This window comes from Poecile atricapillus, chromosome 29, assembly GCF_030490865.1.
Source record: "Poecile atricapillus isolate bPoeAtr1 chromosome 29, bPoeAtr1.hap1, whole genome shotgun sequence".
In the NCBI taxonomy this organism is placed as follows: Eukaryota; Metazoa; Chordata; class Aves; order Passeriformes; family Paridae; genus Poecile; species Poecile atricapillus.
In genome coordinates, this window is record NC_081277.1 from 2,577,550 (window position 1) to 2,593,326 (window position 15,777).

General features: G+C 48.2%; 1 protein-coding gene across 1 annotated transcript; it reads right to left on the reverse strand.

Annotated features, from left to right (window-relative positions):
- Positions 1-3,252: 3,252 nt before the first annotated feature.
- Positions 3,253-14,908, reverse strand: STC1 (stanniocalcin 1). The gene is given in 6 exon segments (XM_058859469.1): positions 3,253-6,346; positions 9,790-10,001; positions 11,676-11,818; positions 14,382-14,822; positions 14,825-14,872; positions 14,875-14,908. Coding segments are annotated over 6 exon segments (1,149 nt in total). The 3' UTR covers positions 3,253-6,075.
- Positions 14,909-15,777: the final 869 nt, after the last annotated feature.

The following is a 15,777-nucleotide window of genomic DNA, read 5'->3' on the forward strand; positions in this document are numbered from 1 at the left end:
TTTTTTGGGGGGAGGAGAAGCCTTTGGAAATCCAGCTTTGTCCACTGAGGAAGGGCTGGCTTCTTGGAAAAGGCGGATTTATTGGGAAAAGCGACATTTTGGGAGTCTGGAATCCTCCCTCTGATCCGCCCAAGAACGGGGTTGGAGCGGAAGGATCTGGTCCTTTCCAACCCAACCCATCCCATGGCTCTGTGGTTTCCAAGGATTCCCAGCTCCATCATCCCATGGATTGGAACTGGACGATCTTTCCAACCCAACTCAACCCATTCCATGGCTCTGAGCTTTCCAGGGATTTCCAGCCCTGTTATCCCATGGATTGGACATGGAGGATCTTTCCAACCCAACCCATTCCATGGCTCCAAGTTTTCCAGGGATTCCCAGCCCCATCGTGCCCTCAATCCCTCAGATTAATTTTTGGCCATTGCTTTATGCTGAAATTGATAAAAACACATCAAAATCTCAGGGTTCTGAGAATTCCCTGGCCAAATCCCTATCCCTCTGCGTTTCTCCAGCCTTTTTGCTCCTCACTCATCCGAGCTCTCCCGGTAATCACTTCTGGATCCAGGAGATTTCAACTTTGATTTCTATTTTTAGCAACTCCACTTCTTTTATTTTTTGAACTCCTTCCATGTTCCCGCTTGGAGCGGCTGAATCGTGGAAGCAAAGACAACATCCTTCATTTCTCCGGGAATTTTTTTAGTCCTTAATTTCTCTGGGAATTTTTTTAAGTCCATTTCTCTGGGAATTTTTTCAGTCCTTCATTTCTCCAGGAGGTTTTTTTCCCTGCTTTTTATCTTTCTCAGTTCCCGGGAGGCAGGAAGGGAAGGCTGATCCAGAATTTCATTCCCAGCCCTTTGGAAGTGTCAGGGATCCCACTCTTTCTGCCCTCCCAAAGCTGGCAGGAAGGGTGAGGACCAAGGAAATCTGAAATTATTTTCCCATTGTTTCATCGTGAATCTGCAAAAAGCCCCCCACAGACAAGACAAGAACATCCAGCCAATCCTTTGGATCTTGGCCAAATCAAATTCCTGCTGTTTTTTCCAGGGGAAAACCAACCAGGATTTTAATGCTTCCCGAGCTCTCCATCATCACTGAGCTCACATTTCCTTTTCCAGGACTCTTTTCTTCGTCATCAAGTCCAGATTTCCTTTTCCAGCACTTTTGTCTTTTCACCGAGCCAAAATTTCCTTTTCCAGGACTTTTGCCTCCATTATCAAACATGAATTTATTTTTCCAGGACTTTTTCCCTTCTCACTGAGCCAAAATTTCCTTTTCCATGGCTTTCCTTCACTATCTAGTCTAAATTTCCTTTTCTAGCACAATTTTCTTCAGCACTGAGCCAAAACTTCCTTTTCCAGGATGATTTTCCTCCCAGTTTTTCCACCACAGGTTGATCCAAGCCCTCTACGCCTGCCCTTTTTTTGGGAATTCAGCTCCCTCTGTTACCAGCACTGACCCAAATGTGTTCATTTTATTCCCAGAACTTCAAAAATTGTTGAAATTCTGGAACATTTTCATGGTTGGGAGCTCCAGGTGGAAGCATCTAAGGGAATTTCCAATGGTGTCAGTAATGTCCATAATTATAATAATGAGATATTAATATTAATTATAATTAATTGTGTTATCTTAATACTTATTTGTAGTTATTTTAATAAATTAATTGATATTAATAATGGAATAATTCCAAGGGAATTTCCAATTATGTCAGTAAATGTAAATAATTATAATAATGAGCTATTAATATGAATTATAATGAATTAGTTTATCTTAACACTTATTTGTGTTATATATTATTTTATATTACTTTATATATTTATGTAGAATATATACTTATTAATTATCAATATATTACATTAATTATAATATATAATTAATTATATTAATTCTATTAATTATATTACCTTATATATTTATATATTACTGTATATTACTTTAATAATCCAATTAATATTGATATTGATGTGAATGTGAATATGAATAATAATACTAATATTAATGAGAATGCTGCAATAATAATGATGATGATGATAATAATAATAATAATCATAATCTTAATAACAATAACAACAACAGCAACATTATTATTATTATTATTATATAATTATCATATAATATATAATATATAATATATAATATATAATATTATATATAATATTATATATAATATATATAACATATAATATAATATTATATATAATATAATATAATATATATAATATTTATATAATATAGAATAATATATAATATATATATATTATATATAATATAATATATATAATATTATAGTAAATAATATTATATAATATATATAATTATAATTATTAATACAATATAATATAATAATAATAATAATAATAATAATAATAATAATAATAATAATAGTATTGCTGCAACACTCATAGTGCAGGGGGTGGGATGAGCTCAGCTTTAAGGTCCTTTTAATCCAAACCTTTCTATGATTTTTCCGTGATTTTTAGGGCAAGAAATTTCTTTATTAATCCTCTTCTTTTCCAAATATTTATTCTCTCCTGTGGTGGGAAAACGATTTTTTAAATTCCACAGCAGCTTTTGGAGCAGAGTTGGAATTCAGCTCCCACTTTTCATCTGCCAATGATTAAATTGATTTCTATGTTCCAGTGGAAATATGAGATTTCCCGTCAGAATGGAATCCACATGGAAATCCTGAATCCAGGGGTTTTATTTCCCTGCAGCTGCATTCATTAAAAAGTGCTTCTGCCTTAATTGGCAGGGGAAATCAAATCCAATTAGCAGGCCAGGCCAGCGCCACAGGATTTATTAAACAGCCAGAGGAGACAGTGGAGCTCTGATGCTCAATTTGAATAAAATCCAACATTTTTAATTTATTTTTTCCATTTAAATATTTTTACATTAACACGTTTTTAATTTTTAATTTAATTTTAATCCAACGTTTTCAAGAAAGACTCGGACGCCAAAAAACCCCTTCAATTTGACTTTTTTTATTTCATCGCAGAAGAAAACCCAACGTAGGCCTCATTACATTATGCATCTTTAATTATAAAAATAAGCAAAGAAAATAACTCGCCTCTTTCTCCTCGCTATGTTTCAAATAACCTTTATATGAATGCATGGAGCTTTACAAATGTCACGGAAACAATAAATAAAGACATATACCAGATATGCTCACTGTTTATTCCAGTACTCAGCAAATAAAAAACCAAAAAAACAAACCCCCCCCCCCCAAACTCCCAAACTCTCTCCCTTTTTCCCTTTTCTAGATCTCTTTAAATTATAAATACAAATAACGCAGATTTATAATGGCACAAAAACGTCTAAAGTGCAAACAAACCACAAGATTCATGCAAACCTTCCCCGCCCCCAAGAGAAAATCCTTTTTGTGACGCTCCAAAAATAAAGCGGAGATGAACTCCGAGGTGAAATTGTCTATCTTGGGGATTGTTTCTGATCCAGAGGGATCCAAACTTTTCCAGCATTCCCAAGAGATGGGAAGAGCTTCCAGATCCTCTCTCCTGAGCAGGAAGAGCTGGGAGTGCCCAGCCTGGTGGAGGGATGAGTGATCCCAAATTCCTCCCTGCTCCAGCATGGGGGCAAAAGGGGCCTCAAAGCAGCTCAAAAATCAGGAATTGTGGCTCTTTGGGACACGGATGGCACAGAAGGAATTCCCTGGGGCTCTGGGGGATGATTCCCTGGGGCACTGCAGCAAATCCCAGCAGGGGGAATCATTTTCCCACTCCTCTTCCCACCCATGTTTGGGAGACAAAGTTGAAATCACTACTGGAAAGGGAAATTTCGTTATGGCACCCCAAAGAAATGATGGGATTGGGAGGCCCAGGGCTCCTTCCCAGCCCTGAATCTGCTTCAGGCACCTTTGGGACTGCAGAGAAATGGGTGGATGGAGAAGGCGCTTTCTGTAGGGAATATCACGGCCCAGGTGTCCTTGGAAAGCTTTGGGATCCCACAGCGCTGGAGCACTGGCAGGGCCTCCCAGGTGGGGTTTGACCACTGCCCTGAGCCAGGAAAAGACTTTTTTTGGTGACCAGTTCCCAAAGAAAAACACGGACTGGATGCACAAAGTCCAGCAGAATTCCCTGGCTCCCAACAACTGAGGGGTGGGAAGTCAGGGATGCACTCCCAGGATTGATTCCTAAATATAAACCAAATTTTTTGGGTCAGGATATTCCAGAAACTTTTGGGGTTCACATCTCAGAACTTCTTTGTGTTGGCCTCTCAATCCCTGCCTGATTCAGGAAGGAGCAATTTTGCATCTTCCTTGCCCTGGATGGCTCTGTTTGGAGTATCCCAAAAAAAAAAAAAAGAGACAAATTCCAACCCTCCACCAATGTCAGCAACGTTTTTTTGCTGCTCCCAATTCCCTGCCAGCATTTTTGGGCTACATTTTGTGAACACAGTGACATCTGAAACGTTGCCACTGCTTCTGGTTTCGATATTTTAGCAGCAAGTTCTGGTTTAAAGTCTTTGTGGTTTTCCAAACAACACCAGAAAAATAAAGTTCTATTGCTTCAGGTTTCCCTAAGAAAAAGAGATCCCTCCTTTATCAGCTCTCCAATGATCTGAGGCAGAGTCTCCCACTCTGCTGAGACTTCAGGGGATGGATTTGGGATTGGCCTGGTGGATCCCACACCACAAAGGGGATTTTTTGGCTGACCAGAGCCTGGCTGCAGCGGGGGGCGGGTTTGGGGTCTCCCAGCTCCGCTCCTCTTCCCAGAGCCCGCTGAGGAGGAGCAGGAGGATGGACGAAAGGCAGCTCCTGAAACTTTCATTCTGTGTCCTCAGCCTTCCTGCTGGAGCTGGAGACAATGAGGGATTTTCCCTGCCTTTCCCCAGAAATCCTAAGGGATTCCCAAAGGATCTGATAATTCCAAAATCCCCTTCCTTGGGTCTAAGCGCATCTCCTCGGGGACTGCACTGACCAGCCTGATTTGGGTTTTTATGGATTTTCCCTCAATTTGAGCTCTGAAAGGCTGTTCCTGGCCCTGTGATTCCCATCCTAAACCTTTCCCCTCCTCCTTTCCAGAAAGGCCACAGAGTGGAAGGTGAACTCTCCTGTGACAGAGCTGCTGCCTCCAGGAAACACAAAATAATGACAGAGAAAGAGCAGACTTACAAAACTCAGTTCAGGCAATAAAGTTACTCTGTTCTGCTCCTTTGCACCAGGCTCTGGTGGAGTTTATGTACAGTACAGACAGATTTTAGCACTATTTATACCACAGTTAGAGCAAGGCCTTTAATCTTAAGACAGGCTTTGTTTCTGTTAGGCTTCACTTAAAGCTTCAGGCAGTTAAATACAGTACAGAGACGTGAGCTTTGAAACACAACACACAAGTGTGGGACCTCCTGACCGGCTCCTGGCACCTCTTTCCACAGTAGAACACGTCCCTCTCCCGGTTTTGGGGTTTGTGGGGTGGTTTGAACTCATTTTGCACCGTGGTACCAGGTCCTGGCAACTAAAACCATCCAGCATGTTTGGTAAATCCCAATTTTAACGTGTTCACAGTGCCCTGCTGGAAGGATTAGGGCTGAGGGTGACGCTACATGACCGGAAACGTGACATCCATGTTCCTCCATGGCCAGCACAGATTCATGACATGAATTCCACGGATGTTTTTAGGATTTGTGAGAGTTTTTAGTGCATCTTTTGTCACCTGCAGGAGAGGACCGGCTCCTCCCCTCGGTGCTGAATCTCCAGGCCTGGGTGGCATCAGCGCAACAGTTTGGGACAGAGCTTTGCCTCCAAATGTTGGGAGTTTGATGCCTGGAGGCCTGACCACTGCAGGGATCTACTTAAGACTAAGAATCTTTTGGGCTAACAGATTTTTTGTGGGGAAGAGAAGAGACAGAGCTGCTTGGCAGGTGGGAAAGCCGCGACACCGAACACAGACCCATGCAGAAGTGTTGCTCGAGAGGAACAGAAAAGACGAACAAACTAAATGAGCCCTAAGGAGCTAAACCTAGCTCCTGGGGGGTTAAAATACCTACAGTCCTCTGGCTTTGGGTGCAGCACTCTCCTAGAGCAGAGCCCTCAGCTTTGGTTGTGCTCGGCCTCCCCCAGCCCTGTCAGGCGCGTTCGGCGGAGCCGCGCTTGGCGTGGGCCGGAGTGGAGCCCTCACCTCGGAGGTTCCTGAGGAGCAGCTTCAGCTTCTGCGGCTCTGAGATCCTCCTCCGCAGGAAGTGGCCCTGGGGGTGGCCCTGGGCGCAGTGGTCACTCTGCAGCAGCTGGAACAGGCTGGCCATGTTGGGCCCCAGCTTCTCCATCAAGCTCTCCTTGATGGTGCTCACGGTGTCCTCATCGCACTCCAGCAGGCTCCTCACCAGCTTGTTGTAATACCTGTGGCACAGCGACCTCGTTAGCCCATGCTGGCCCCCGGCCAGGCGACAAAACTGGGAGAATCGGGATCCTAAACTCACTCAGAGCATGTTTGGAATCAATTTCTGATGGTGTTGTCATGGCTTTTTGAAGGTTGGGAAAGGCCACGTCCAACCTTGTTGTCGCTGCACCCAAAAACCCTGTGCATGGTGGTGCTGTGCCCCTGGCGCAGGCAAGGAACAGCAAAATTCTGATTTCATTGCCCTAAACTGGCAGCTGCCCCAGCTCTGGGAGGTGAGGGAGTGAGCTCAGTGGGTTTGGAGCAATCCTGGTGGATTGGGAAGGTAAAAGCAAGGAGCTGAGAGACATAGGAATGGGTTAAAGGGTGTGATTTACTCTCTGCTAAACACCCGAGTTCCTGGAGCTTTGGGAAGGAAAATAATTGATGTTGGCAGCAGCAGATGCTGCCGGGATGCCAGCCTGGCCTGGCCTCTGCTCCGAGGCAGAGCTGTGGTTGATCCATCCCTGTGGCACCATTCCCTCTTGTCCCTCTTGTCCCTCTTGTCCCCCTTGTCCCTCTTGTCCCCCTTGTCCCTCTTGTCCCCCTTGTCCCTCTTGTCCCTCTTGTCCCTCTTGTCCCCCTTGTCCCTCTTGTCCCCCTTGTCCCTCTCCCTGCACAGCCTTTACAAGCAGCAGAGGGAGAAACAGCTCAGCCCAAGGCTGACAGATCCTGGATTCCCTCGGGACAGAGCCTTAGGACACACAATCCCTTGTCACTTCCAAGCCCACCAAGCACAAAACCCTGAGCGAGGCTTCCCCTGCCTCCTCTCCAGCCGCATCTTCCCCTTCCAGCAGCCCTGGGCACAAATTCCTCATCCAAGGAGCAGCCAGGGAGTGGTGCTAGTCTGTATTCCCAGCCCTGCTGAGAATTCCTCCTCGGAATGCTCCTCTGCATGGCTGGGAGGGCACCTGGCACCTCCCTGCACCGAGGAACATCTTCCCAGGGAGACAAAGTCAGGAAAAAGGGCAGCAGTCCCACCTTTTGCTGGGATTTCTGCCTGAAAGGACATCGGGGAACTTATTTTAAGCACTTTGAGGTCACGGTGACATTTTTCCACAGGAGCAGAGAGGAGAACAACCTGCAGGTGGAGGAGGGGAAGGAAGAGGGAAATGAGAGTTCCCATTCAAAGCCTTTTCCCATCTCTCAGCCCTGGCCTTTGCAGCAGCAGCCAGGGGAGGTTGGCTGTGGTCAAAGGACAAAAGGAGCAGGCTCTGGCTCACTCACTGGGAGCGAGGCCTGAAGTGGAGATGAGCAAATCTGAGCTGGCCACACAACCTGGCTTAAATCAGACACAGAGCCTACCCAGCCCCACTTCCATGCTCAGACGCTTTTCTAGAGCCTGCCAGAGCTGGGCTGTGGGCTGAGCTTTTCCTGCCCTGCTGCTCCTGTCCTGAGATTAAATGGCAGGAAGATGCAATGACCTTTAACTTCTTCCCCTCAGCAGCCGGGCCAAGTGGCACGTTCTAATCCTGCGGCTCTGCCGGGCCAGGGGCTGGGAAAGCAGGATGCTCCAGGAGCCTCGGAGCTGGGAAATCCTGCTGCTTTTGTTCCTCAGTGTGGTACAATATCCTCTGCCTCGGGCTGGGGGAGGAGAGACTCCAGGGCTTGGTGCTCAGAGCATCCCCAGCACTGCCTGAGCGTTCCCCTGTCCCTCTCCAAGGGCTGAATTCCACAATCCGTCACTGTAACCTGGGACTCCACAGAGATTTTCTGCTCCCCTCCCAACCCTCCAGAAAACCTCTTCCAAATCTGCTTGGGAGAAAGACACACAAGTTTCATTTTTACTCCCTCCGGCAGAATTTTGCCTTCCCAATTTTGCCATTTTCTGGATAGACAAGAAAGAATTTCTCCATCTCCAACAGAATCTTCTCTACTAGGAAATGGATTTCCATGATCCTTGCTGGTCCCTTCCAGCTCTGGCTGTTCAGGGATTCTCTGAATAAATTGATGCTAAAACATGATAAAACATATTTATCACATGCACAGCTGTCCTGGGACAGGCCTGGAAGTCTGGGGTGCTCCTGGATCCAGCCAAAGCCACCTCAGAGGAGATGAGGCTTTGGCCACAGCCAGGCCCCAGCTCCCAATGCTCTGCTCTCCAACCCCAGGGTTACTGACTCAAACCGCTCCAAAAGGTCCCTTTTATCCCAATCACGACTCAAACCGCTCCAAAAGGTCCCTTTTATCCCAGTCACGACTCAAACCCCTCCAAAAGGTCCCTTTTATCCCAATCACGACTCAAACCGCTCCAAAAGGTCCCTTTTATCCCAATCACGACTCAAACCGCTCCAAAAGGTCCCTTTTATCCCAATCACAACTCAAACCGCTCCAAAAGGTCCCTTTTATCCCAATCACAAGACTCAGCGCTGATTGTTCCAGGATTTGGAGGAAGAAATCCCTGCCCCTGCAGCGTGACTGCAGCAGCCCTGAAGCCTCCCTGTGTCCCTCATCCTTGGAGGACGGGGACAGGGCAGTCCTGCGCTCAGGGGACAGTGCCAGCAGGGTGACATTCCCGTTCCTGTGGGCGGCAGGAGCAGGGACAGCCCCAAAGCAGAGCAGTGAGAGCCCCAGGCTGGCCCTGGAAATGACAGACACTAGGTCACAGCACACTGGGGTTACACAGGATCAGGTTCCTTTTGGTTTTCCTGGTTCCTTTTGTTTTTCCTGCTTTTTTTTGTAGCAGTGTGGTAGCTCGGAGGACAAGGATTCATTTTCCAGATGCCATAGGAAACCTAGGAAGGGGATAGCTGCAGTCTGGAGAAGGGAATGAGGTGGCAAGAGATGGAGAAAGCCAGGCTGGACAGGGCTTGGAGCACCCTGGGATGGAGGAAGGTGTGCCTGTCCTTGGCAGGGGTGGGATGAGATGGGGTTTAAGGTCCCTTCCCACCCAAACTATTCCATGATTCCACGATTCTCTGAAGTGCTCAATGTGCCAGACATGCTGAATTAATCAACCTGATTTGGGATCATTAACCATTACAGTGCGCTCAAGGAAAAAAAAAACAAAAAACATTTAAACAAACTCCAGGCTTTGGGGTAAGCCATGTCTGGGCAATTTTATGATCCTTTTCTGGAGTTGCTTTTAAAAATATTTCCCAAAAGGAGAAATAATAATATTTTTTGTATTTTGTATAATTTGTGTTTCCAAAAAGAGATTTTTCCAGGAAGGGAAATATGGGCATTTCCCAAAATGAAAACCAAGAGCATTTTCCCAAGAAGGGAAATAAATGAATTCCCCAAAAGAGGAGGGGGAAGGCCACTAAAGCTGAGCAGGGTTTGAGGACACAGAGAACTTCACTGGCCTAAGCTGCTTTAGGACCTGTAAGCCTTGAATCCCCTCGGCCCCTCTCATTCCCGCCTCTGTGATTCCCATTTCCAATATTCTGGGGAGAGCCCCACATACCGGTTGGAGAACTGGTTTGGGAGCTGCACCACCTCGGTGATGGCCTCGGGGTTGCGCCTGGCGATGCCACACATGTCCAGCTTGCTGTAGCACTCCTCCTGCACGTCGGAGATCATCCTCTGGAATGTGGAGCACCTGCGGATGGCCAGGAACACCTTGGACGTCACCCCATTGGCGATGCACTTCAGGCTCTCCTTCACGAAAGCTTTTCCCTGCGAATGGAACGGAAACACTTCCAGCTGCAGCAAAATTCCTGGGAATCCAAAAGAAGGGGAAGTGTTTTGGATACTCTGCCAGGCCTGGCTGTGCTAATTCCCCTCCTGCATTACAGACCTGCCAGGCGCAGCAGGGAACAGGACTTGAATTCTCCAGATTTCTGCAGAATTTTCACTCCCAGCAGTTGGGATGCTCTGAACTCCCATTCCCAAAAGATTTTAGGCAGTGGGAATCTTTGGTCTGGAAGTGCCAGGATCAGAGCTGGAACAGTTCTGCCCCTGAGATCAATTTAACATCCATTTAGTGCCAGCAGTTTAACACTTCTGCTTCAGACATCAAGAGCCTTTACCAGCTTTTAAATCTGTCCTCGGGAGTGGAAGCACAGGGAACGAGGGGCTGTGTGGATTTTGGGAGGAAAGCACAGAGGGAAAGGGATTTTGGCAGAGCACATCCCTCCAATATTATCCCATTTATTCTCCCTGGCCGTGTATTCCCAGACCCAAATGCTTCCAAGTCAAAGCCCAGCCCTGTGCCAGGTCACACAGGCAGGAGATTTATTTTGTTAGAAGAACATTTCTGTTTCCTCCTGGAGAGGAAACCTTGCTCTCCTCCCCACGGAACCCTCCGTGCCAAGGAGCAGGGAGCGGGTGGAAAAAGAGCCCTGGAGGACGCACTTGGAGCCAAAAACGGGGGCTGAGAGGAGCAGCTGAGCAGCAGGAACGGCTGCAGGGAGGGGAGGGTTAATCCTGCCCAAAGCACAACAAATTAAGGCAGGCATTGAGCAGGAGCACTTTAGAACCCACAGGACTTGTCGGGGGCGTGAAAAGGTGGCTCCTGACCGGGTTTAATCCATTCCCAGCCGGGTTTGATCCATTCCTGGTTGAGTTTGATCCATTCCTGGCCAGATTTGATTCATTCTTGGCTGGGTTTGATCCATTCCCCGTGGGGTTTGATCCACTCCCCTTAGGGTTTGATCCATTCCCAGTGGGGTTTGATCCACTCCCCTTGGGGTTTGATCCATTCCCCGTGGGGTTTGATCCACTCCCCTTGGGGTTTGATCCATTCCCCGTGGGGTTTGATCCACTCCCCTTGGGGTTTGATCCATTCCCCTTGGGGTTTGATCCACTCCCCCTGGGGTTTGATCCATTCCCCTTGGGGTTTGATCCATTCCCCGTGGGGTTTGATCCATTCCCGGCCGGGTTTGATCCATTCCCCGTGGGGTTTGATCCATTCCCCTTGGGGTTTGATCCACTCCCCGTGGGGTTTGATCCATTCCCGGCCGGGTTTGATCCACTCCCCTTGGGGTTTGATCCATTCCCGGCCGGGTTTGATCCATTCCCCTTGGGGTTTGATCCATTCCCCGTGGGGTTTGATCCATTCCCAGTGGGGTTTGATCCATTCCCAGTGGGGTTTGATCCACTCCCAGTGGGGTTTGATCCACTCCCCTTGGGGTTTGATCCATTCCCAGTGGGGTTTGATCCATTCCCAGTGGGGTTTGATCCACTCCCCGTGGGGTTTGATCCATTCCCCTTGGGGTTTGATCCATTCCCAGTGGGGTTTGATCCATTCCCCGTGGGGTTTGATCCACTCCCCTTGGGGTTTGATCCATCCCCAGCCGGGTTTGAATCCTAGCTGGGTTCATTCCCGTCCCCTCTGTGCCCAGGCCGTACCTGAGTGTCGAATTTCGCAGCGCTGTAGAGGAAGGACTTGCAGATGTCGAACATGCCGTCTGTGTCACACGTGGAGTTCTCCAGGCAGGCGAAGGCACCGCAGCCCACCTGGAGGGCACTGTTGAGGCACCGAACCACCTCTGCTGCGGGACAGAGGCACAGCAAGGTCAGCACACAGACACGGATCCCAGCCTGCAGCCAAATCCTGCTCTGGCACTGCCGCTCACACCCTCTCCCATGCTCCAAAATCTGCCATGGAGCCAGGCTGGGAGAGCTCTGCCTGGAGAAGGCTCCAGGGAGACCTCAGAGCCCTTTCTGGTGATGAAAAGTGGATTATAAAAAAGTGGGAGAGTGACTTTTTATCTGCATGGTGATAGAACAGCTGGGAAGGGTTTTAAGCTAAAAGAGGAGAGATTTAGGGCAGATAGTAGGGAGAAATTCCTTGCTTGGAGGGCAGCGAGGCTCTGAAACAAGGTGCCCAGAGAGGCTGTGGATTCCTCATCCCTAGAAGTGTCCAAGGCCAGGTTGGAGCACCCTGGGATAGTGGGAGGTGTCCCTGCCATGGCAGGGGATGGGATGAGCTTTAAGGTCCTTTCCAACCCAAACCAGTCCAGGATTCTATAATTCTATAACTCCATAATTCTAAAATTCCATGATTCTAAAATTCCATGATTCTAAAATTCCCATGATTTGCTGAAGATATGACCAGCACCCAAGGAACAGAAATTCCAACTACCAAACCCCTGGAGGCTCACACACAGATTAAAAGAGGCAGCACCCCACGGTCCTTGCTTAGATGGGGACCCAAATATCCATCCCAACCCAATCCTCATTTCAGGCATTTACACCTTTATCCCAACTCCCTCTAAAGAAGGAGCAGGGATGTGGATAGGCCCGTGGAAAGCTTTGGGTGCCAAGGTCTCTTCCTCCATCTTTGGGAGCTGTGTCACAAAACCACTCCAAAAATGAGCTTGAAGTGTTGGCAAATGCCAACGAGCCAGCAGGAAATTGCGCTTTTTGGGAGGTGTTTGTGCTTTTCTAAAACGCCTGAATTACCTAGAAAGAAGATTTTAGCTTGGGAGTCAATTCTCAGCACTCAAAAGGACTCAATCCAGCAGCTCGTTGCTAAAACTGCCCCGGGAGTTTGCAGGCGTAGCAAAAAAAGGTGATTTTTTGCTGCGGGTTCGGGAGGGGAAGGGGAATTTGGGCAGAGAAAGTTCAGGTAATGGAGCTCCGGGGATAATGCAAACCCCGGAGGAAGCGGTGCGCCCGGACACGAGGGGATCCGTGTCATCCCGGCTTTCTCCGAGCAGATCCAGCGCATCTGAACAATGAATCAGCAGAATTGCCACATGATTGCCCTGAAATTAGCCGGGATTAACCTTTCTGGGTGAGCCGAACATCTGTCCCCTCCCGCGCCTGGGCAAGGCACGTTCCCTGCTCTTGCAGCTCATGTTACCAGACATTCCTGGGGAAGAAATGCGAGTCCAGGGTCCCCCATCCAGCCCCGAAGTGTGGGAAAAGCGAGGCTTTACTGGGAGAGAATACACCTTATTAAATCTAAGTTGTATCCTAAAGAGAATTCTTTATAACCGGGATTTTTCCCGAAAAAAAGGAGAAATAATTTTAAAAAACCAAAAAAAATCCCCCCAAACCTCCCCCAATTAACCCCTCGTCGTTCCGCGCTCTTGCTGACGTGCCTGAAGGGAGGAATATTTGGTAATTCATCCTCTCCCCGGTTCGTAACCTCCCGCAGCACGAGCCAGCCCACTAATTAGCTTTCCACAGGTTCCAATTAGAACTTCGCTCGCAGCAGACTCCGGGTGCGCGAAGCTTTGATTGTTTTAGGCACGGGGCGAGAGGGAGACCCCACGTTCCTATAGCAACCAAACACAAAAGCAAAATCGAGCAAACACCCCGCTCCAGCGCCGCAGAGCCTCGCGGATCTAAAATAAGGCAGCTGTTAATGAGCACCGAATTAGAGCTTTAATATCTTTGCGGTACAGCAGGAGGCAGAATTTTAATTCCCATTGTTCCAGACAATGTCTCCAAGTTATCTAAGCAGCAAAGTCCAGACATCCAGGAATTTATTTTTTTTTTCGATTTTCTCCATTGTGAAAGAGAGTTTGTTAAATGTCACCGATGTATTTTTACAGTGGCAGCTGACCGATAGCCATCAGTTTGTGACAATCGCAGCGAGCAGGGGACAGTTTCTAGGTTACTGCATTTTTCAGAGTGGCAGCTCTGGCTCCCCCTCTTTGAACAGCCAGATGTTCACAGAACAATGGGTCCGTCCCAGCGCCGCGGATTTTATCAACTTCCTAAAAAGCAAGGGATTTAATACCAGAGCAGCGCTGCGACTGGGGAAGGGAGAGGGAGACATGCAAGCAGGAAAATAAAAATGATAAAAAAAAGTGCACGGAACTCATTGAGGAGCTTGGGGGAGGAGGGGAGAGCCCGGATTGCATCCTCGCAGCGCTTCCCTGGCCCGGCTCCTACAGGAGATTCCTGCTCCAGCTCTGCACCGACAGCTCCTGCCAGCCCTGAAAGGAACATTTGTGCTGCCAGCCGGTAAGTTTATAAGGGAAAAAAATTTAAAAAAAGGAAAAAATAAATGAAAAAGAAGAAGAAAAATCAGCAGCAGAGAAATGTGAGACAGTTTAAGGCATCGGGGCTGAGACTCCGAGCCCTCCTTACTGGCGTTACCTGAGTTCTGGGCTGCCACCCGCGCTTTCCTGGGGTTCACAGAGTCATTCTGCTCAGCTTCGTAGGATGCGGATGCACTGATCAGCAGCAGCAGGAGAAAACCAGACTTTAGGAGCATTCTCTGACAAGTTTCCGCTAAGTGTGGGGTTGGGTTGGTTTTGGTTGGTTTTTTTTTTTTTTTCTTTTTTTGGGTGGCTCGGGTTTTTTTTTGGTTTTTTTTTTTTTCTTTTTCTTTTTTTTTTTTTTTTTTTTTGGATGTGTGCGCCTCTCCTCTTCCACTCCGGCCTGAGCAAAGATGTGGAGCTGGATACGCGCTCGCAGGAGGGATGGAAGGAAGGAAGGAGGGAGGATCCCGGCGAGCCCGGGGATGAACGCAGGGATGTGCGGAGGATCCGGGTGGCCCCTCTGGCTCCTGCTCGCTGGGGGACCGGGAGCTGCGAGGTTTTTATAGCCGCCCTTATCGGTCCCCCCCGGGCTGCGGAGCCAATCGGCGGCGCTGGGCAGAGCCAGGGGAGGACTGGACTCATTCTAGCCCCACAAAAACTGCAACTTCACAGGAAGAATATTTTCCAGCTCATTAAAAGTACCTGCCAAAGAACAATGAGCGAAAAGTTCATCCTCGGAGGAGCGGTGGGAAAGGGAGGGGAGCGGCCGGGGGGAGGCTTCCTACGGATCGTGAAGCTCGAGGAAATGACAGCGCCGCCCTAAAGCGCGCCCACCCCAAAAGAAAATCACCTGCCCTTTTCCTAAAGCCGTTCCCATCCGTCCGGGAGTGATCCCGGGGTTGGGGCGGCTCGGGAGGGGGGAAGGGGCGGCTTTGAGGGGCTCGGGAATGGGGATGGGGCTGGCAGGGATCCTCTCACTCCTGCCCCGGTGCTCACCTCTCCCTGCGCTGCCCCAGCACGTGCGAGCTCCGGGACTCGTCCCTGCGCTCACGTAGGCACATGCAAATCCTTCAAATCCCTCAAATCCCTCATACCGCTCTCAAACCTCGCCTGCCGCCTCCTCAGCTCCCCTCACCTGCACAATTCCCTCCATCAAATCAGCTACTCAAACCTTTCGCTGCCCTCCAAAGCCCAGTTTTTGGGTGTTTCATGGTTTTCCTCATCCCCCCCTCTCCCTGCTCCAAACCCAATCCTGTTTTTCAGATTTCATAACGGGAGGAGGCACCCTAATGCCTGATTTAATCTCTGTTTTAATGGGCACATAACGAGGCTTAACGCGCTGCAGAATTGATTATCTCAGATCCCAAAGACAATTTGAAGCTCTGGGTGTTTCAGGGATGAAAGTGCAGCAGGGCTGTTAAGCCTTAGAGCTGAAAGGAAATCGGGAAAGATCTCCAGATAAAAATTACAAGTTCTTGTATCTTAGAATAAACCCAAGGATTTAGAGATCA